Genomic DNA, 15,293 nt, shown 5'->3' with positions numbered 1-15,293 from the left:
CCCTCGGTCCATCCCGGTTCTGTGGGTCCATCCCGTTCCCTCGGTCCATCCCGTTCCCTCGGTCCATCCCGGTTCCCTCGGTCCATCCCAGTTCCCTCAGTCCATCCCGGTTCCCTCGGTCCATCCCGTTCCCTCAGTCCATCCCGGTTCCCTCGGTCCATCCCGGTTCCCTCGGTCCATCCCGGTTCTCTGGTCCATCCCGTTCCCTCGGTCCATCCCGGTTCCCTCGGTCCATCCCGGTTCCCTCAGTCCATCCCGGTTCCCTCGGTCCATCCCAGTTCCCTCAGTCCATCCCAGTTCTGTGGGTCCATCCCGTTCCCTCGGTCCATCCCGGTTCCCTCGGTCCATCCCGGTTCTCTCGGTCCATCCCGGTTCTCTCGGTCCATCCCAGTTCCCTCAGTCCATCCCGGTTCCCTTAGTCGCTCCCAGTTCCCTCGGTCCATCCCTGTTCCCTCGGTCCATCCCGTTCCCTCAATCCATCCCTGTTCCCTTGGTCCATCCCTGTTCCCTCAGTCCATTCCGGTTCCCTCGGTCCATCCCTGTTCCCTCGGTCCATCCCGGTTCCCTCAGTCCATCCCGGTTCCCTCGGTCCATCCCTGTTCCCTCGGTCCATCCCGGTTCCCTCGGTCCATCCCTGTTCCCTCGGTCCATCCCAGTTCCCTCAGTCCATCCCGGTTCCCTTAGTCGCTCCCGGTTCCCTCAGTCCATCCCTGTTCCCTCAGTCCATCCCGGTTCTCTGGGTCCATCCCGGTTCCCTCGGTCCATCCCAGTTCCCTCAGTCCATCCCGGTTCCCTCGGTCCATCCCGTTCCCTCGGTCCATCCCGGTTCCCCGGTCGGTCCCTCGGTCCCGGCCCCGCCCCCTCGGCCCTTGGCCCCGCCCCCGGTGCCGCAGCCGCGGCTCCTCAGCGCCCCCCGGCGGCCGCGCGCGCCCCTCCGCGCTGTTCCCGCGCCCCCCCTCCCTCCCCCCGCGGGCTGTTCCGGCCCGCGCCGCCCCCCCCTCCCCGCCCGCCGCAGCGCGCCGGGCCCAAGATGGCCGCCGTGTCAGTTTCGGGCTTCGCCGCCGTTCGGCCTTCGCCTGCCGGGGCCCGGCGCTCGCGGACCTCGGTGAGTAGCGCCGGCGGGGCCGCGCCGACCGGGGCGGCTGGCGCCGGGGGACTCGGGGGCGGGCGGCCGGCGGGCCCCGCGGGCTGGGGACGGGGAAGGCCCGGCGGGCGCTCCAGGCTCGCGGCCTGTTCCGGCCCCGCCGCCGCTCTGCGCCAGGCCCGGCCCCGCCGCCCGCTCCCGCGGCGCCCGCCGGGCCCTGCCCCGTGCAGGCGGCGGCCGCGGCGCGGCGCGGGGGAGGCGGGCGGAGCGGCCGAGCGGCCGCGGGCTGAGCCGCGCTCCGCGCCCGGCGCGGGAGGAGAGCGCGGCTGGGGCGGCCGCGGGCCCGGCCGTGCCGCTGCGAGGAGCGGCCGGGCTGCACCGCCCGTGCCCGGGAGCGCGGGGAGCGGCGCGGGGCCCGGCCGGCGGCCGCGGCTGCGGCGCGCCGCTCCCGATGCCGCCGGTGCGGGTCCCGGTGCCGGGGCAGTGCCCCCTCGGGGCGCGGGACCCGCCCGCCGTGCGGAGGGGGACGGGCGGTAGCAGGTGCAGGGGCCGCTTGTCACGGCGAGAGCGAGCGGGCGAGAGACCCCCCGGTGCCGGGACCGTCCCGGTGCGGCCGGGCCTGGCCGGGCGGTTACGTAACCCCTGCGCACGGAGCTGTGCCGGGAGCGGGCTCGGCATCCCCCGGGCTCGGCATCCCCCGGGCTCGGCATCCCCCGGGCTCGGCATCCCCCGGGCCCCGCCGTCCCGGCGGGCAGCGGCACCGAGCGAGCGCAGCTCCGCTCGGGCAGGAGGGCACGTCTCGGGGACCATTTTCCCCTTCACGTCTGTTGGAGAGAACTCTAGACAAGCACCGCGTCCTTCCCGGTCTGAAAGCCGGTCGGGATCTCTGCAGGAGCGGCCGTGTGTAGCTGTGCTTTTGAGTCTGATGTCTGTGTGGAAATGCCTTCTGTGTGTTGATAAATTCTTCAGTGCTTATTGGAAAGGAGAACGGGAAAACTGTGTTGACAACTTAGCTCTTGTCTAAAAGTTCGCTTGCAGAAAATTATTATTCCTTGTGATAAACAGTTTACAGACCCTTCTGGGTTACTGTGCTGCTGCAGTAGAACTTCAGCACAACAGACTGTTATCACATTTAGAAAAGGTCTTTGTTAAAGATAACTATTAAATGCTCTGAAGTAGAGCCTCATACCCTTTCATTAGCATCTTTAATTAGCAGTGTCATAAGCATTCCTTCTTCACTGTGCATGGTCACCTGTTACTGTGTCCTCAAGTGTTTTCAGATTGCCTTGTCTATACTGAAAATTGCATTGCATTCTTTTTTTCTATGGTCTCTGAAAGTGGAACGTTTGATTACAATCTCCAGCTGTGTCTTTGCTTTTTTTTTTCTTTATGGAACAACTGTCATAGCTTTTCTTAGCAGAAGGCAAACAGACCTATGATTACACTCCTGGAAGAGCTCTGAAAGTTTCTTGCTGTTTGCACAAGACTCTTGGCTGTTCCCGCCTTCTGCTGAGGCTTCAGGCAGTGTCTTCCATGTGCAAAAATGAAGAGACCTGCAGCTTTTTTAACATCTTTGTTGCGGTTTTCTTTTTTCCCCCAAATATTAAGTTGTACTCAGCAGTGGTATAAAACTTGGTATAGAATTTATACTGACTTATGGATCAAAATAGAAAGGACACAGCCTTTTTCTGTGGGTTGAATGGAGATGCTTCAGTGTTAAAGTCTGCTTTTATTAAGATAAAACCTGAAGTATTACTTAAGTATTTCAGAGCTGTAGTAGTGGCTTAAAACTCTGCTATGTGTTTAATGAATTAATATTGTCTGCTGCTTTTTTTTTTTCTTCTTAACTGTTCTTTGGAAATGTCTCTCTTCTTGTCTTCTTCCAGGCCTAACGTTACAGTTCTTGTGATTGTGAGTGTGCAGATCAGAAGCTGAGGTGAGAAATGCTGAACATTTTATACCTCTGTGGGAAAAACCTTCCATGAAGTTGTCAGGGGGTTTATTGGAAGGAGTGCAGAAGTTTCTGATTGTTTTCTTTCCTTCCCTTCAGCGTGCAGACCGATAATGTTTGAGCCCAGGGGGTTGCCTGAGAGCAGGAAAGGTGTATGCTATGGTTAGCTGCCTCCCGGCGCTCGAGGGGCTGTTTTCTCGTCGCGTGACGCTCGCTCAGCACCGGGATAAAGGATAACGACTCTATGGATATACAGAATCCTTCACCATGGTAAAACTCGCCAACCCGCTGTACACAGAGTGGATTTTGGAGGCGATCAAAAAGGTAAAGAAGCAGAAACAGCGTCCTTCGGAGGAGAGGATATGCAATGCAGTGTCGTCTTCTCATGGCTTGGACCGCAAAACTGTTCTGGAACAGTTGGAGCTGAGTGTTAAAGATGGAACTATTTTAAAAGTGTCCAACAAGGGTCTCAACTCCTACAAGGATCCTGATAATCCTGGGAGAATAGCACTTCCGAAGCCTCGGAACCATGGCAAGTTGGATGGTAAACCAAATGTGGACTGGAATAAACTCATCAAGCGGGCGATTGAGGGCTTGGCCGAGTCCAGTGGCTCATCCCTGAAGAACATCGAGCGCTTTCTGAAAGGTCAGAAAGATGTGTCTGCATTGTTTGGGGGCAGTGCTGCCTCCATTTTTCACCAGCAATTACGATTAGCTGTCAAACGTGCTGTTGGCCATGGCAGGCTCCTTAAAGATGGACCTCTCTACCAGCTCAACACTAAAGCAACTACTAATGCTGATGGGAAGGAGAGCTTTGAGTCTCTTTCCTGTCTCCCTCCAGTGTGTCTCCTTCCCCATGAAAAGGATAAGGTAAGACACGGTTTTTGCGTGGGCATTTTCTTGTGCTTGATGAGATGTGATGATGCAGAGTCCCAGTCTGAGGTCAGTGGCTTGTTTAACTTGCACCTGGTAAGTTAAAAGTTACTGATGTGCATTTAGGATCCTACTGTGTCCAAATTTCTAAGCAGGATCACAGGAGGTGTAATGGATTGCAATTTGTACTATGAACAGAAAAGTGCAAAGGAGCTGCTGTGGGGAATTTACCTCCTAACTTCTTACAGTGGAACTGAATGGATGGTAACAGGCTTACCAGAGTTGTGTTAGCAAAACATAGGAAGCAAAGCCTCCTCTCTTTCAGGTGAGGTGGATTTGCTAAACAAATTTGAGATGATCTCTTACTTTCACATTTTTATTTGACTGCCAGTTCACCTTCTTATTTGAATTCAGGTAACACAGTGAAGTGCTGATTAGCAATTACCACCCAATGCTGTCTTAGAGGCTTTCTGTGTTCATAAAGAGCAAATCCCTTTCTGTCCCAGAACCACTTTGTTGTGAAATAGGAAGAAACTAGTGGAAGGGGGTTGGATATGGATGTTTTTTAAGGTCCCCACCCAAAGCATTCTATGATCTAGAGAGTGTGGAAATGCTGGGATGAGACTCAGGTGCCACTGTCCACCCATTTTACGTGTAGTTCATTACACAAAGTATTTTTCTGTTGCTTTCTCTTATTTCTTCCCTTCCTTTCTGCCATCCTTCTGCATGCCTAAGGTCGTTGATCCTCCTCTCCAACCTCAAGATGAAGTTGTTGGAGTGAAATTCATACCCAGTCAGTATCTTTCCATTCTTTCTGCTGCTGTGGGTGCAAAGTAAAGCAGAAGTTTGTCTTTTTTGTTTTTTGAAGATCAATTTGCCAGTCATTCCTATATTTGCACCACTAGTGTCCAGGACATCTAGAATGTAAAAACTGTGTTTTCTATTCATAAAAGATACGTTTTTCAGCAGAATTGGACTTTCTTGTTGTTGTAAATGTCCTGTTCTGGGATGAGTTCTTTGCGTCTGTGCTGCTCGTGTTTTCTGGAGTCAGCTCCACTCTGGTGAGAGGGCTGCTTTATAATCTGTTAGGGTTTGAAGATTTGACACTACTGTAGGAGTCTTCTTCCTAAAACAAAATCTGCACAGCTGTTTTATCACCAGTAAAGTTTCTCTGAAGTTCTAATTTAACTGTGGGAGGGTTACTGTGGCCACAGTACTTATCTAGTCAGTGTTGTGTTGTGGGCTGGTGTCACATAGGAAGTCAGGATCACTGTGCTCAGAATTCCAGCAGCTTCCTCCATCCTTTTTTCAAGTGCTCTGTCTACAAATGTTTCCTGTGTACATCTGCAGCTATATCTGTAATGAGATCAGTATAGCTGTAAAACGTTATGAAAACTGGCTGTGAGCAAGCCTGGCACATGAGGTGGCTGGACTGAGAGTGCTGGTGGCAGTGGAAAATATTAGCTGTGCATATTATTATTAACACAGTCTGTCTGACAGGCCGTGCAGGTCCTTGGGAAGTGCCAAAACTCAGGACCCGTTGATATCCTCTGAGATAAATTGTTCCCTGCACTTTTCTTAAAGTGATATATCAGAGTGGTGAATGATGATATGAGGTGTCATAAATACTGAATTTGGTCTGGGATTTGGTTTTTTGTCCCTCTGGGAAAATCTGTGCATGGAGTTGTTGTGTGTGTGTCTGGGCTGTTAGATATGCTCTCTGATATGTTCCCACCTGTTCAGATCTGAGCAGCTTGAACACTGGAAGGATTGTTGGTAGCATGAGAATGCACAGTAGCCATAGTAGAAATTCTGCAGGGGATTTCTTCAGTAAATTCTACTGAATGTTTTTGTCTTTAGTGGAATATACTCGGTACAGATTCTTTGGGAGTATTGTGACAATGTTTCTCTTGATTCTTAGAAGAGCCTTGTCAGTAACATGAACAAAAAAGTTCAGCCTCCCAAATCTGAGAAATCCTAACAGTCTGCTGTTAATCTTTTATCCTTGCACTGTTTGATCTTTAACATGCATTTAAGAACTCTCTATATATGATCCAAATTTATGAATCTTAAAGGTGTAATATTTTTTACCTTTAATTTATTCAAGTGTAGCATCCACTCAGCTACGAGTCGGTCTGACAGCACTGTCACTGTCACTTTGTTGGATATCTAGCAGTGAACATTCAGTTCTGGGTATTTTCTGTGTATTATGGAATTGAGCACCTTGCATGAGATCTGTAAAGCTGAAGCTTAAATTTTTTAATCAAAATAAACATAAAGCAGCACTAAGGAAGCTTTGTTTAGTAAATACTGTTTGGTTTTTTTCAGATCTTATTTTTTATCTCAGTGTTCTGTGAATACCACATTCTAGTGTTCAAGGGCAAAAGACCTGGCAAGTTGTCCTGGTTTACTGGGTAGTAATGACATGCTGCTGACATTATGGTTTTGAAATCCCTGGCCTAAAAACACTACTTGGATGAAAACAAGCAAACAGAAAAAAACCCCTCCTGATGGGCCGAGCTCACTGCTGAAATTTGCTTATCTGATAGTGACAGTGGCCTGCAAAAGGAGAGTAGTGCTTAATTCCAGTTTTAAGGCTTTAGGGAAGTGGCCTTTCCTTTCTTTTCAGTTTCCTGAAAAGTAGTTTGGAAGGGAAAATATGAGTTGAGCTATTTCTGTATTACTTGTTCTGGACAAAAAATTTGATGTTTGCTAGTGGTGGTTCAGAAGAACAGTTTTGTCATTTGTGGGTATGACTCTCTTGACCATGGCTCCAATAAATAAGGGCTGCTGTCATCAAACAGCAAAACACCACTGCTCACCCCCCACAGGGGGACAGGGAGAGAATTGACAGAAAAACCAATGAAATTCATGGGTTGAGATAAAGACAGTTTAATAAGACAGGAAAGACAGGGGAAATAATAGCAATGATGGTAAAATAATTCAAACCTCCCCAACAAGTGCTGCCCAGGGCAGTTGCTGAGCACCTGCTGAGCGAGGGGCTGGCAGTGCCCAGCCAGCTCCCCCAGCCCATGGCACCAGATGGGCTGGAATGTCCCTGGGGACAGGCTGGGTCCCATCCCAGCCTCCTCCCGGGGGGGGGGGTGAGGAGCTGGAATGTCCCTGCCTTGGTGTAAGCCCTGCTCAGCAACAACTGAAACATCAGGGTGTTATCCACAGAATTGTCATCCTGGAAAACAGCCCTGGAGGGTGAACTCTGTGCCACCAAACCAGGACAGCTGTTCAGGGTTCATACAGAGTGACTGCAGTGCAAGAACTGCTGCACTGCTGGAAGACTGCAAGTCATATTTAGTACTGCTTGAAAGCAAAGAGCTCTTTCCTGGGACACTGTTTTGAGGAACTTAACCTGTAGTGAGAGGCAGGTTGTAAGGCTGGGTGCCTTAGAGATAGCTTGCTCTGCTTTTGTTTTGTGGAGACTTGTTACAGAACACAGGCTGAAACGCTGTCAGAAGTTTTGTAAAATTGCTATTATTAAAAAAAAAAAAAGGTAACATATCAGCTAACTGAAGGAGAAGTTGAAATAATTGATGTACATGTGCACTGGAAGTTTCCAGAGCATCTGAAATTTGATCTCAGGACAATAGCAGGACTGTTTCTTCCTCAATCAGGAGGAAAATACAGGTAGTATTATTTGATCTTCATTTGCACTATCCTTGAAACTGGCTTTTATGTCAGTTAAAACTGAATATGGCTGTAGCAACCTTTAAGTAAATATCTTAGTAGTATCCTGCAGTACAGCTTAGAGTATAAAACCAAAATTCTGGAAGCGTTTCCTGGGGAAAAAAAAAAAAGAGAGGAACTTCTGTGGCTAAAAAACAGGAATAATATTTAGAGCAGATTCCCTGCCCTGCTGTCTCACGTGTTCCTTGTGGCATGTGTTCCCTGGTTTGGGGTTGCTCTTTGTGTCTGTTGGTACTCACCAGTCCCTTTCACTGTGGGTTGCTGTACATGCAGCATCCTTTAGGCAGTACTTCTGGATCCCAGAAACATTGATAAACTCACATGAAGCCAAATTTCTTGTGCTTTGAGGGTGTCATGGTTGTTTTGAAGGCCTTTAAGCATAGAATAGCTACTGCTGTACTGTGTCTGTTTTAGGTAAATAACTGTTAATTCCATGTCTTAGAGGAAAGAATTCCCGATTACTGGGAAGGAGTTGTTTGTGGATTGGTTTGTGTGGGGTGGAGCACAGAAATGATCTGCAACCAGAGCATTGTAATTACATCCTGACAGCTCACCCTTGCTCTCCAAGGGTGCTCTGCAGGCTTTGGCTCCCAGCTGGAGGAGGATTAGGATTCACTCTCCTCCAGCTGGTTCTGGGGAAGAGAAGTCTGTAGTTCTGTCTAAAAAATCCCGTGGTTGATAACAGATGGCCTCCATCTGTACACTGTGTAACTCTGGAAACCAGAGTGCTAAGAAATGACTTTGAACTTTATTCACTCGATTAGTGAACAGGTGAAGGAGCTCTCAGAGCCCAGGAGAGCAGCTCTGAAATGCTCCTGCCAGGGACAGCTGCCAAGGGATGCCATGGGCTGGGGCACCCACTGTGGGATGGGGCTGGGTGGCACCAGGGGGGCTCTGCCAGGATCTGCAGTCCTGGGGACTCAGAGCAAAGCCTGTCACTGTGGGAGCACATCAGGTGTGTGCTGAGTCCCTGGGTCAGCAGGTGTCACTGGGGAGGATGTGTCTGTAACAGTGTTCTCTGACACAGGTTCAGCTGGGCAGAGGATACCTGGTTAAAAAGGAGACCAGTCCAATATGTCCAGTGTGTCAGTCCTTTCTGTCCTGGGCACTCTTGGCAGATATGGAATGACACATCTCTGAAGTTTGGTTAATAAAGGAACTGTATTTACTACAGAGCTTCAAAATCTAGTCAGACAGGGAGGAGGGTGGATGATGGAGAATGTTGATAAATAAAAAACAGCTTGATTCCTCTGTTAGCTTTGTTATGTAGGAAGGGAAGAAACAGCAGAGAAAATGAGAACAGATAATCCTGTCCCTGCCTTTCCCCTTGTTTTCCAGAAATTTTGTCTTAAGTCATAGTGGTGGCAGGAAAAACAGTTAAAAAGGAATAATTATTAAAGGAAGTACTGTCATTTTCGTCAAAATATAGGTTCAGTTTTCTTAAATAAGTACAAATACACAGTCAACACAATCTGGTAAACAAACACAATGTGCAGGACTGCTGAGACTTCAGCCTCTGTCCTCTGTGAGTAGGTGGGTGGATGGGCTTTCTCCCTACCTGCCTTGTTCAGGCATTTCAGACTGCATTTATCCTAATGAGTTGTGATCAGTCATGTTAGGCTCTGTTCCACCTGCTAAAAGTTTTCTCTTTATTTGGTGTGTAAATCTGACTTAATTTTTCTGTCCTCACTAATTTTTTTCTCACTACATGAGCCCCTCTCCTTGGAGCAGCTCCTGGAACTGCTGCTGGCGTGGGATGCTGCTGCTTGTTCCACTGGCCAAGGGTCTGGCAGCCCTCCCGCTGTCACTGCTCTTGTTGTGAGGCTGGACTTGCAGTGGGATGGGAAAGAGAAAGAAGGGTGTCTGAGGAGGGTGACCCTTGTGTTGCAAACAGTCTCATTTGTAAGATATTTGCTTGTTTTGAGGTCCTTTGGAAGGTCAGTTACCAATCTGGGCAGGAACCATGAATTCAGGGTGAAAATACTGAATCTTCCAAGCATGTTTCTGTGAAGACCTATGAATTAGTAAAACTTTAAATTATCAATACCTCTGTGAGTTCACTGTATTTCGGAAAATTGGACAGAACAAATGATGGATCTTGGTGCACAGTTAAATACCTGCACAAATGTTATTAAAAATATGAGAATGGACCTCTTAATTTCCTGGAATCTTTGCTTTTAAACCTTTACCAGCAAGTCGAGTCACCAATTTATCTCCACTTATCAGTGTGTAAAATGGAAATTTTGCCAAAACTGAAGGTGTTCTGAATTATAAAAGAAATTACTGGTTCTACACATTTCACCCCATTTCTGTTAAACTGTTCAATCTGATCTTAAAAGTCCAGAGAAACTGGTGTTGGATACAGCCCGTATGTGTGTGTGTATGGGTTTGACTTCATTTAGAATTCTTGAACAGTATACAGCCTCTCCCAGGGATTAGGTTTCTCCTCAGTCTTTGAGCCTCAAATCTGGATATTTAGTAATGAGTGTTTTGATTGTAGTGCTGGATCTCTGAACTTGTCTGGGCTCATAGTGAATTCCTTGAAGGTGTGCGTGGAAAGAAAGAAAGTAATTCTGCTGCTGAGTGTTGCAATGGCTGAGCTTCAGAAGCTGCTGATCACTGAGCTGAGAGCAAAACCCCGAGGGCCAGCCCAGGAACAAGGAGATGTCCTGGCTTTGTGCTGCTGCCTGTTTTTAAAAAAACAGGTTTTTTTTTTTTTTCCAAAATAAACATCCATAAAATGCACAAACTGACTTGGCACAGACTTCACCTGGCTTTGCAAATTCAGGATGCCTCTGTAGGGGTGGTCTCAGCAGCAGACCTGTTGGGAGGAGGTTTTCTCTGCATGTATTTGGGCTTTTGCCACAGTGGCTGTGTGAGGCTGCTCCCCTGGGACTGGTCTGTGCCTGTGCAGGGTGCAGGGAGAGAGAACAGCACAGCAGGAGGACTGTGGGTCAAGAACGTGGCATTTTGTTCAACCTTACTGTCAACAGTGTTATACTGAGCAGTGGGTTTGGATAGTGAGGAATTATACGTAGAATTAACAATATGTAGAACTATGTATGTAGATAAATATGTAGAATATTTCTTTTCCTTTGTTCTCTCCATCTTGTGTTCAAGGTGGTAGAGTTCCAAAAAATGAGTGGGATTTGGTGTCCTAGTTGCACTTGTGTGGGTGTCCTGGGTAAACTGCAAATAGCAACCAGGAACCAGGTAGATATTTTTCATGTGCACAAAATGCTCATTCACAGTTCCTTTTGTGTCTTCTCTGGTATCATGTTTATGTGGCTCCCTGCATTCTGTTAAATATTTTTTTCATTTACATTTGTTTTCTAACCGAAGTACTTTCCCTTCTTTTAGGGATGCAGCTGATGTTGATGTAAAGTGGTGAACAGTATTTAAAGATAGAATAATTACCTGTATGTTTTTTAATCTAAAATAGAGTGATATAATCATCTGTCACTCCCAAGACAGCATCCTTTATTTTCTAAGGTAGGACAAAGTACAGGAGAGAGCTCTCAGGATCTGTTTGGGTACAGAAAACTTCAGTGCCTTGAACCTCCAGGTTCCTGAGCCAGTGTCCAGTGGAGGGAGTTTCTTTACACTGCAGGGACAGAAATGGGAGCTGTGCTCCCTCCACACCCCCCAGTTTGCAGCAGGAAGTCCTGGCATGTGATCCTGATTGTGACGAACAAATCTTGCACCGTGCTAATCCTCTGATTAGGGGACTTGTTAGCTCTGGGAAGGTTATTTAACGATTGACTGTCTAAATATTTCCACTTGACGTCCTGTGAAGTTCTTACCACGTGCAGTTTCTTCACATTGAGTGGCAGCCCCAGAGTGTCCACGTCGCTTTTTTGTGGGGGTTTCCAGATGTCAGTAAGCACTGCATAAAGTTCAGCCTAAATGTACCTCACTAATATCCAAGCTATTTGCCTTCACACTTGACTTTTGTAGCAGCAGCATTTCAGATTTTCTCTCCATTGTAATAGTCCTTCCTCAAACAGCAGCACTTACTTCGAATGTCCTTTGGTTTTTCTTTTTAAGTGACCCTTATATGTTTCTCTGAGAAAGAGGAATGTATTTTGTGCTTGTCCTTCCTTCTGTGTACAGTTTTCCTTTCCTTCCTTGCATTTGTTTTAATGTAGCCTCATGTTTTAGGCCATCATTCTGCCATATAAATAAGCTTCTTTCAAGTGAGACTCAACAAGTGAACTGGGGACAATATCCATTTGCCCAGGCAAACACGCACACATGTGTTATGGTACCAGTTTTTCTTGGGTGTATTAAAATATATTTAGCGTTGTTTTCTTGAGCACAAACAGTATGTTACGGAATTTCTGTTTTTACTCTGTTGCTTCATGTTTTTTCTTCACCATACTGTCTGGAGAGAACATTAAAAATTGTGATTTGGTAACTTAGACAGAAGAAGGGTTAGTTATTAACCATTGCTGCCACAGGTTGGTACTACTGAGTAGTATTTCCCAAATTATCCAGTTTTCTCTATATACCACAGAAAACCCCACATGATTAGTAAAATTACTTTGACAATCTGAAATTCATTGGTTCTGATTTTATTGAGGCATGGAACTGGAGCGGTTTTCTTCCCCAGCCACTGATCCAAAAGGCATGGAATCCAGGCTTTGTGCTGCCCTCCTCACTGGAACATGTTTCCTCATGTTTTAAATAATTTTCTTCATGTGGTGTAGGTTGTAGTTCCCCTCTGGCTTTTCTGGTTCATCTGCTTCAGCTTTTGAGGCAGACCTTTGCACCAGCGTGGGCTATTTGAAGTGAGGAGTAGTGCTTGTTTAAAACCAGACCCACAGAAAAGCAGTACCTGGTGTGAATTCTCAGCAGCCACCTCTCAGTGCCCCCGGAGGGCTTACAGAGCAAAGCAAAGGAACAAAAGTGTTGGTGTGAGTGTCAGTGTTCCTTTTACACTGGTGTAAGTCACACACCCACTCCACCCAAGCACAGGAGCACGTGTGTGATGCTGGGCACAGACAGTGCTGGTGGTAAATGCAGGGAGTGAAGTCCATCCACGCTGTGCCAGTGACCACGGGGACTCTGGGGGCTGCAGGCTGGGCTGGGGGTCCTGAGGAGCTCCTGCCTCACTGTTCCTAAACTGGGAGGGCCACAGAGCAGCTGGGTTGGCCCAGACCGGGACTGTAACATCATTACACACGCAGACACACTCTTTCCATGGGCGCTTGTCCGTGGTCGCCTTTAGGAGGGGGCACCGTGGGTGACTCCGTGGAGCACATTTGGTTCCTGGATCCCCTTTGTATAGTAACAACATGTGCTGGAGGCTGGCAGGCTGCAAGACACTGTCAGCCCAATTTGTTCTGGCTGCCTCCCTCGCTGAATCCGGTGACATCACACAGATAGATGTGCTCGCGAGCAAAACAGCAGAAGGAGTTGAATGTCTGCCAAAAATTCGCAGTATAAAACTGAGCTGGCTGCTTCCAGTCTTGTTTTCACCAATCTTTCATTGTGTGCTTGCGTTTTCCACTTGCCAGGATGTTCTTTGCTGAACAAACACAGCAGCACTGAAATCTCTCCATACTTAGCATAACAGTCTCACACAGAAGGGCAGTCCTTTTGGAGGAGTAGCCTGATCTCCACGTTCAAAATTATTCCAATTTAATTACTTACTCTAAAACGTTTTGAATGGTGGTAGAACCTTCCCCCATCTGTAGGTGATTTTTTTTTTAAATGTGGTAAAGTCTTTGCAGCTTGTCAGAGGTGGTAAACACAGGAAACATTGGAGCTGTGAAGGACAGTCTTTAATCTGGTTCTTCCAAACCTAGACAGTGTTTGCACGTGGACATCAAATGGGAAGGACTATGGGGATGAACAGGGTGTGCACAAATACTGTTTCTTACAGAGGATTGTACACCCCCCACACATAAAATAACCCTCATGGATTTGAGGCAGATAAGAAAAAAACAGGGGGTCAAAGTGTATGGTTTCCTCCTGGGAAGAAAATATTGTAGTCTTTCAGATCAAAAAGTCAGCACAGAAATGCCAACAGCATTCACTGGTGGTGATAATGCAGCTGCACTGCTGAACTGATGTTTGTGTGGGGCACTTTTTGGGATGTCAGCAACCTGGTGTAGTGGAAGGTGTCCCTGCCCCAGGCAGGGGTGTGGAACTGGATGATCTTTAAGGTCCCTTCCCAACCCAACCATCCTGTGATTCTATGATTCCATAGTGCAGCTTTAATGTCACACTGGCTCTTAACTATGAGTTAAAAACCAGTAAACTGTTTGTGTAAGAATGTAAGATTTAGCCATACATGCAGGGAAATTGATGCTCTTGAATGTTCAGTCCCACTAAAGTTTATTAATAAATATTGCTTTTTACCTTCTGTCTGAAGGACCATTACAATGTAGTTGAGATTCTCTGTGAAACTTCATGATGACATCTGACTGAACATAAACAAGTGATGGTGTTAATAGTTGTACCTTTGGAGTACTGACTTCTGTCCAGGTTACAGTTAGTGCTGTACTGAGTGTGAGAACCAAGTAAAATCTGTGAGATGTGGTGTACATCACAACGGTTTAGATGGTCTGGAAATGTCTGTGTCACTTTGTGTGTTAGGGTTTGTTCCCTCGAGTTACTCAGTGCCTTTATTGTCCCTTTTCCTCACAGCCTGTTGCTGAACCAATTCCAATTTGCAGTTTCTGCCTTGGTACAAAAGAGCAAAACCGGGAGAAGAAGCCTGAAGAGCTCATCTCTTGTGCTGACTGTGGCAACAGTGGTAGGTGACCCTTTACAGAGCTGCTGGTGCTGATCCCTTCCCTTGGGACAGAGGAGCCTGTCCAGTGCCTGCTTCTGTCCCACCCCACGGGGAGGACCCACCAGTGAGACCTTTGCCATTTAACACAGAGAAATCTCGTGTAGTGAGTGCTGCTGACCCAGACCTGTGAGGAATATGCTGCTGGGGCAGAGAACACAGTTAGTTCAGCTGGATCTTGTGCTTTCAGAGGGGAGACAGTTCAGTTGAGTCAGCCTCAAATAGTTCATTTGGCTCCTGGAAGTTTCTTTAAAAATATGGCAACGAAGACCAGTTTTATCATGTTTCTCAGTTCACTTATGAAGAATTACCTTTGTGTTCTTTTGTGTGTGGACCTGCCACTTGCTATCTAGGGCATTGGTTTTGCGTTATAAGTAGATAGGAATAGAAGCATCTAAAAATAGGAGTATCTGGATAACCAAAATTCTGCGTGGGAGCACATAAGTGATCCAGCAGTCTGTCTGTGAGCTCTCTGTGACCATCCCCAGCAGCAGAAGGGTTTTACTGGTGTGCTTTCCCCCGTTCCCACAGGTCATCCGTCCTGCCTGAAGTTCTCCCCGGAGCTGACGGTGCGAGTGAAGGCCCTGCGGTGGCAGTGCATCGAGTGCAAGACCTGCAGCTCCTGTCGAGACCAGGGCAAGAATGCTGTGAGTGCAGGGCTGGGGCAGGAGCAGGAGCACAGCAGCCCTGGGGCTGTTCTGTTAAACTACACAGTAAAACATTCTAGAGGCAAAGACTTGCAGCTTTTATTGGAGTCTGGGAGTCCTTCCGAGACCTGTGGAATACCTTGATATGTCTGTAGATAAAAACTGTGCCTGTTCTCTGGGATGGTGACAGATTAGAGGAGGGCTTGGTGCTGGTGCACATCTCAGGAGAGTTCACTC

At 47.7% G+C, this 15,293-nt stretch overlaps 1 protein-coding gene across 3 annotated transcripts in view; it reads left to right on the top strand.

Annotated features, from left to right (window-relative positions):
• The first annotated feature begins 1,011 nt into the window (after positions 1 to 1,011).
• Positions 1,012 to 15,293, top strand: part of KAT6A (lysine acetyltransferase 6A) — a 31,565-nt gene continuing 17,283 nt past the window's right edge. For 2 of the 3 annotated variants that reach the window (XR_004361043.1, XM_032712482.1), the window contains exons 1-5: positions 1,012 to 1,105; positions 2,971 to 3,020; positions 3,135 to 3,905; positions 14,265 to 14,373; positions 14,941 to 15,056. Coding sequence is in view for 2 of the 3 variants with exons in the window: in XM_032712482.1 (XP_032568373.1) it covers positions 3,303 to 3,905; positions 14,265 to 14,373; positions 14,941 to 15,056 (828 nt within the window). In the remaining variant the exon portion in view is untranslated. The remainder of the gene's footprint in view (positions 1,106 to 2,970; positions 3,021 to 3,134; positions 3,906 to 14,264; positions 14,374 to 14,940; positions 15,057 to 15,293) is intronic. The other variant, XM_032712483.1, reaches the window with a different exon arrangement.

Source organism: Chiroxiphia lanceolata, chromosome 28 (assembly GCF_009829145.1).
Source record: "Chiroxiphia lanceolata isolate bChiLan1 chromosome 28, bChiLan1.pri, whole genome shotgun sequence".
Classification (NCBI taxonomy): domain Eukaryota; kingdom Metazoa; phylum Chordata; class Aves; order Passeriformes; family Pipridae; genus Chiroxiphia; species Chiroxiphia lanceolata.
This window is presented reverse-complemented; position numbering and strand designations above follow the sequence as displayed.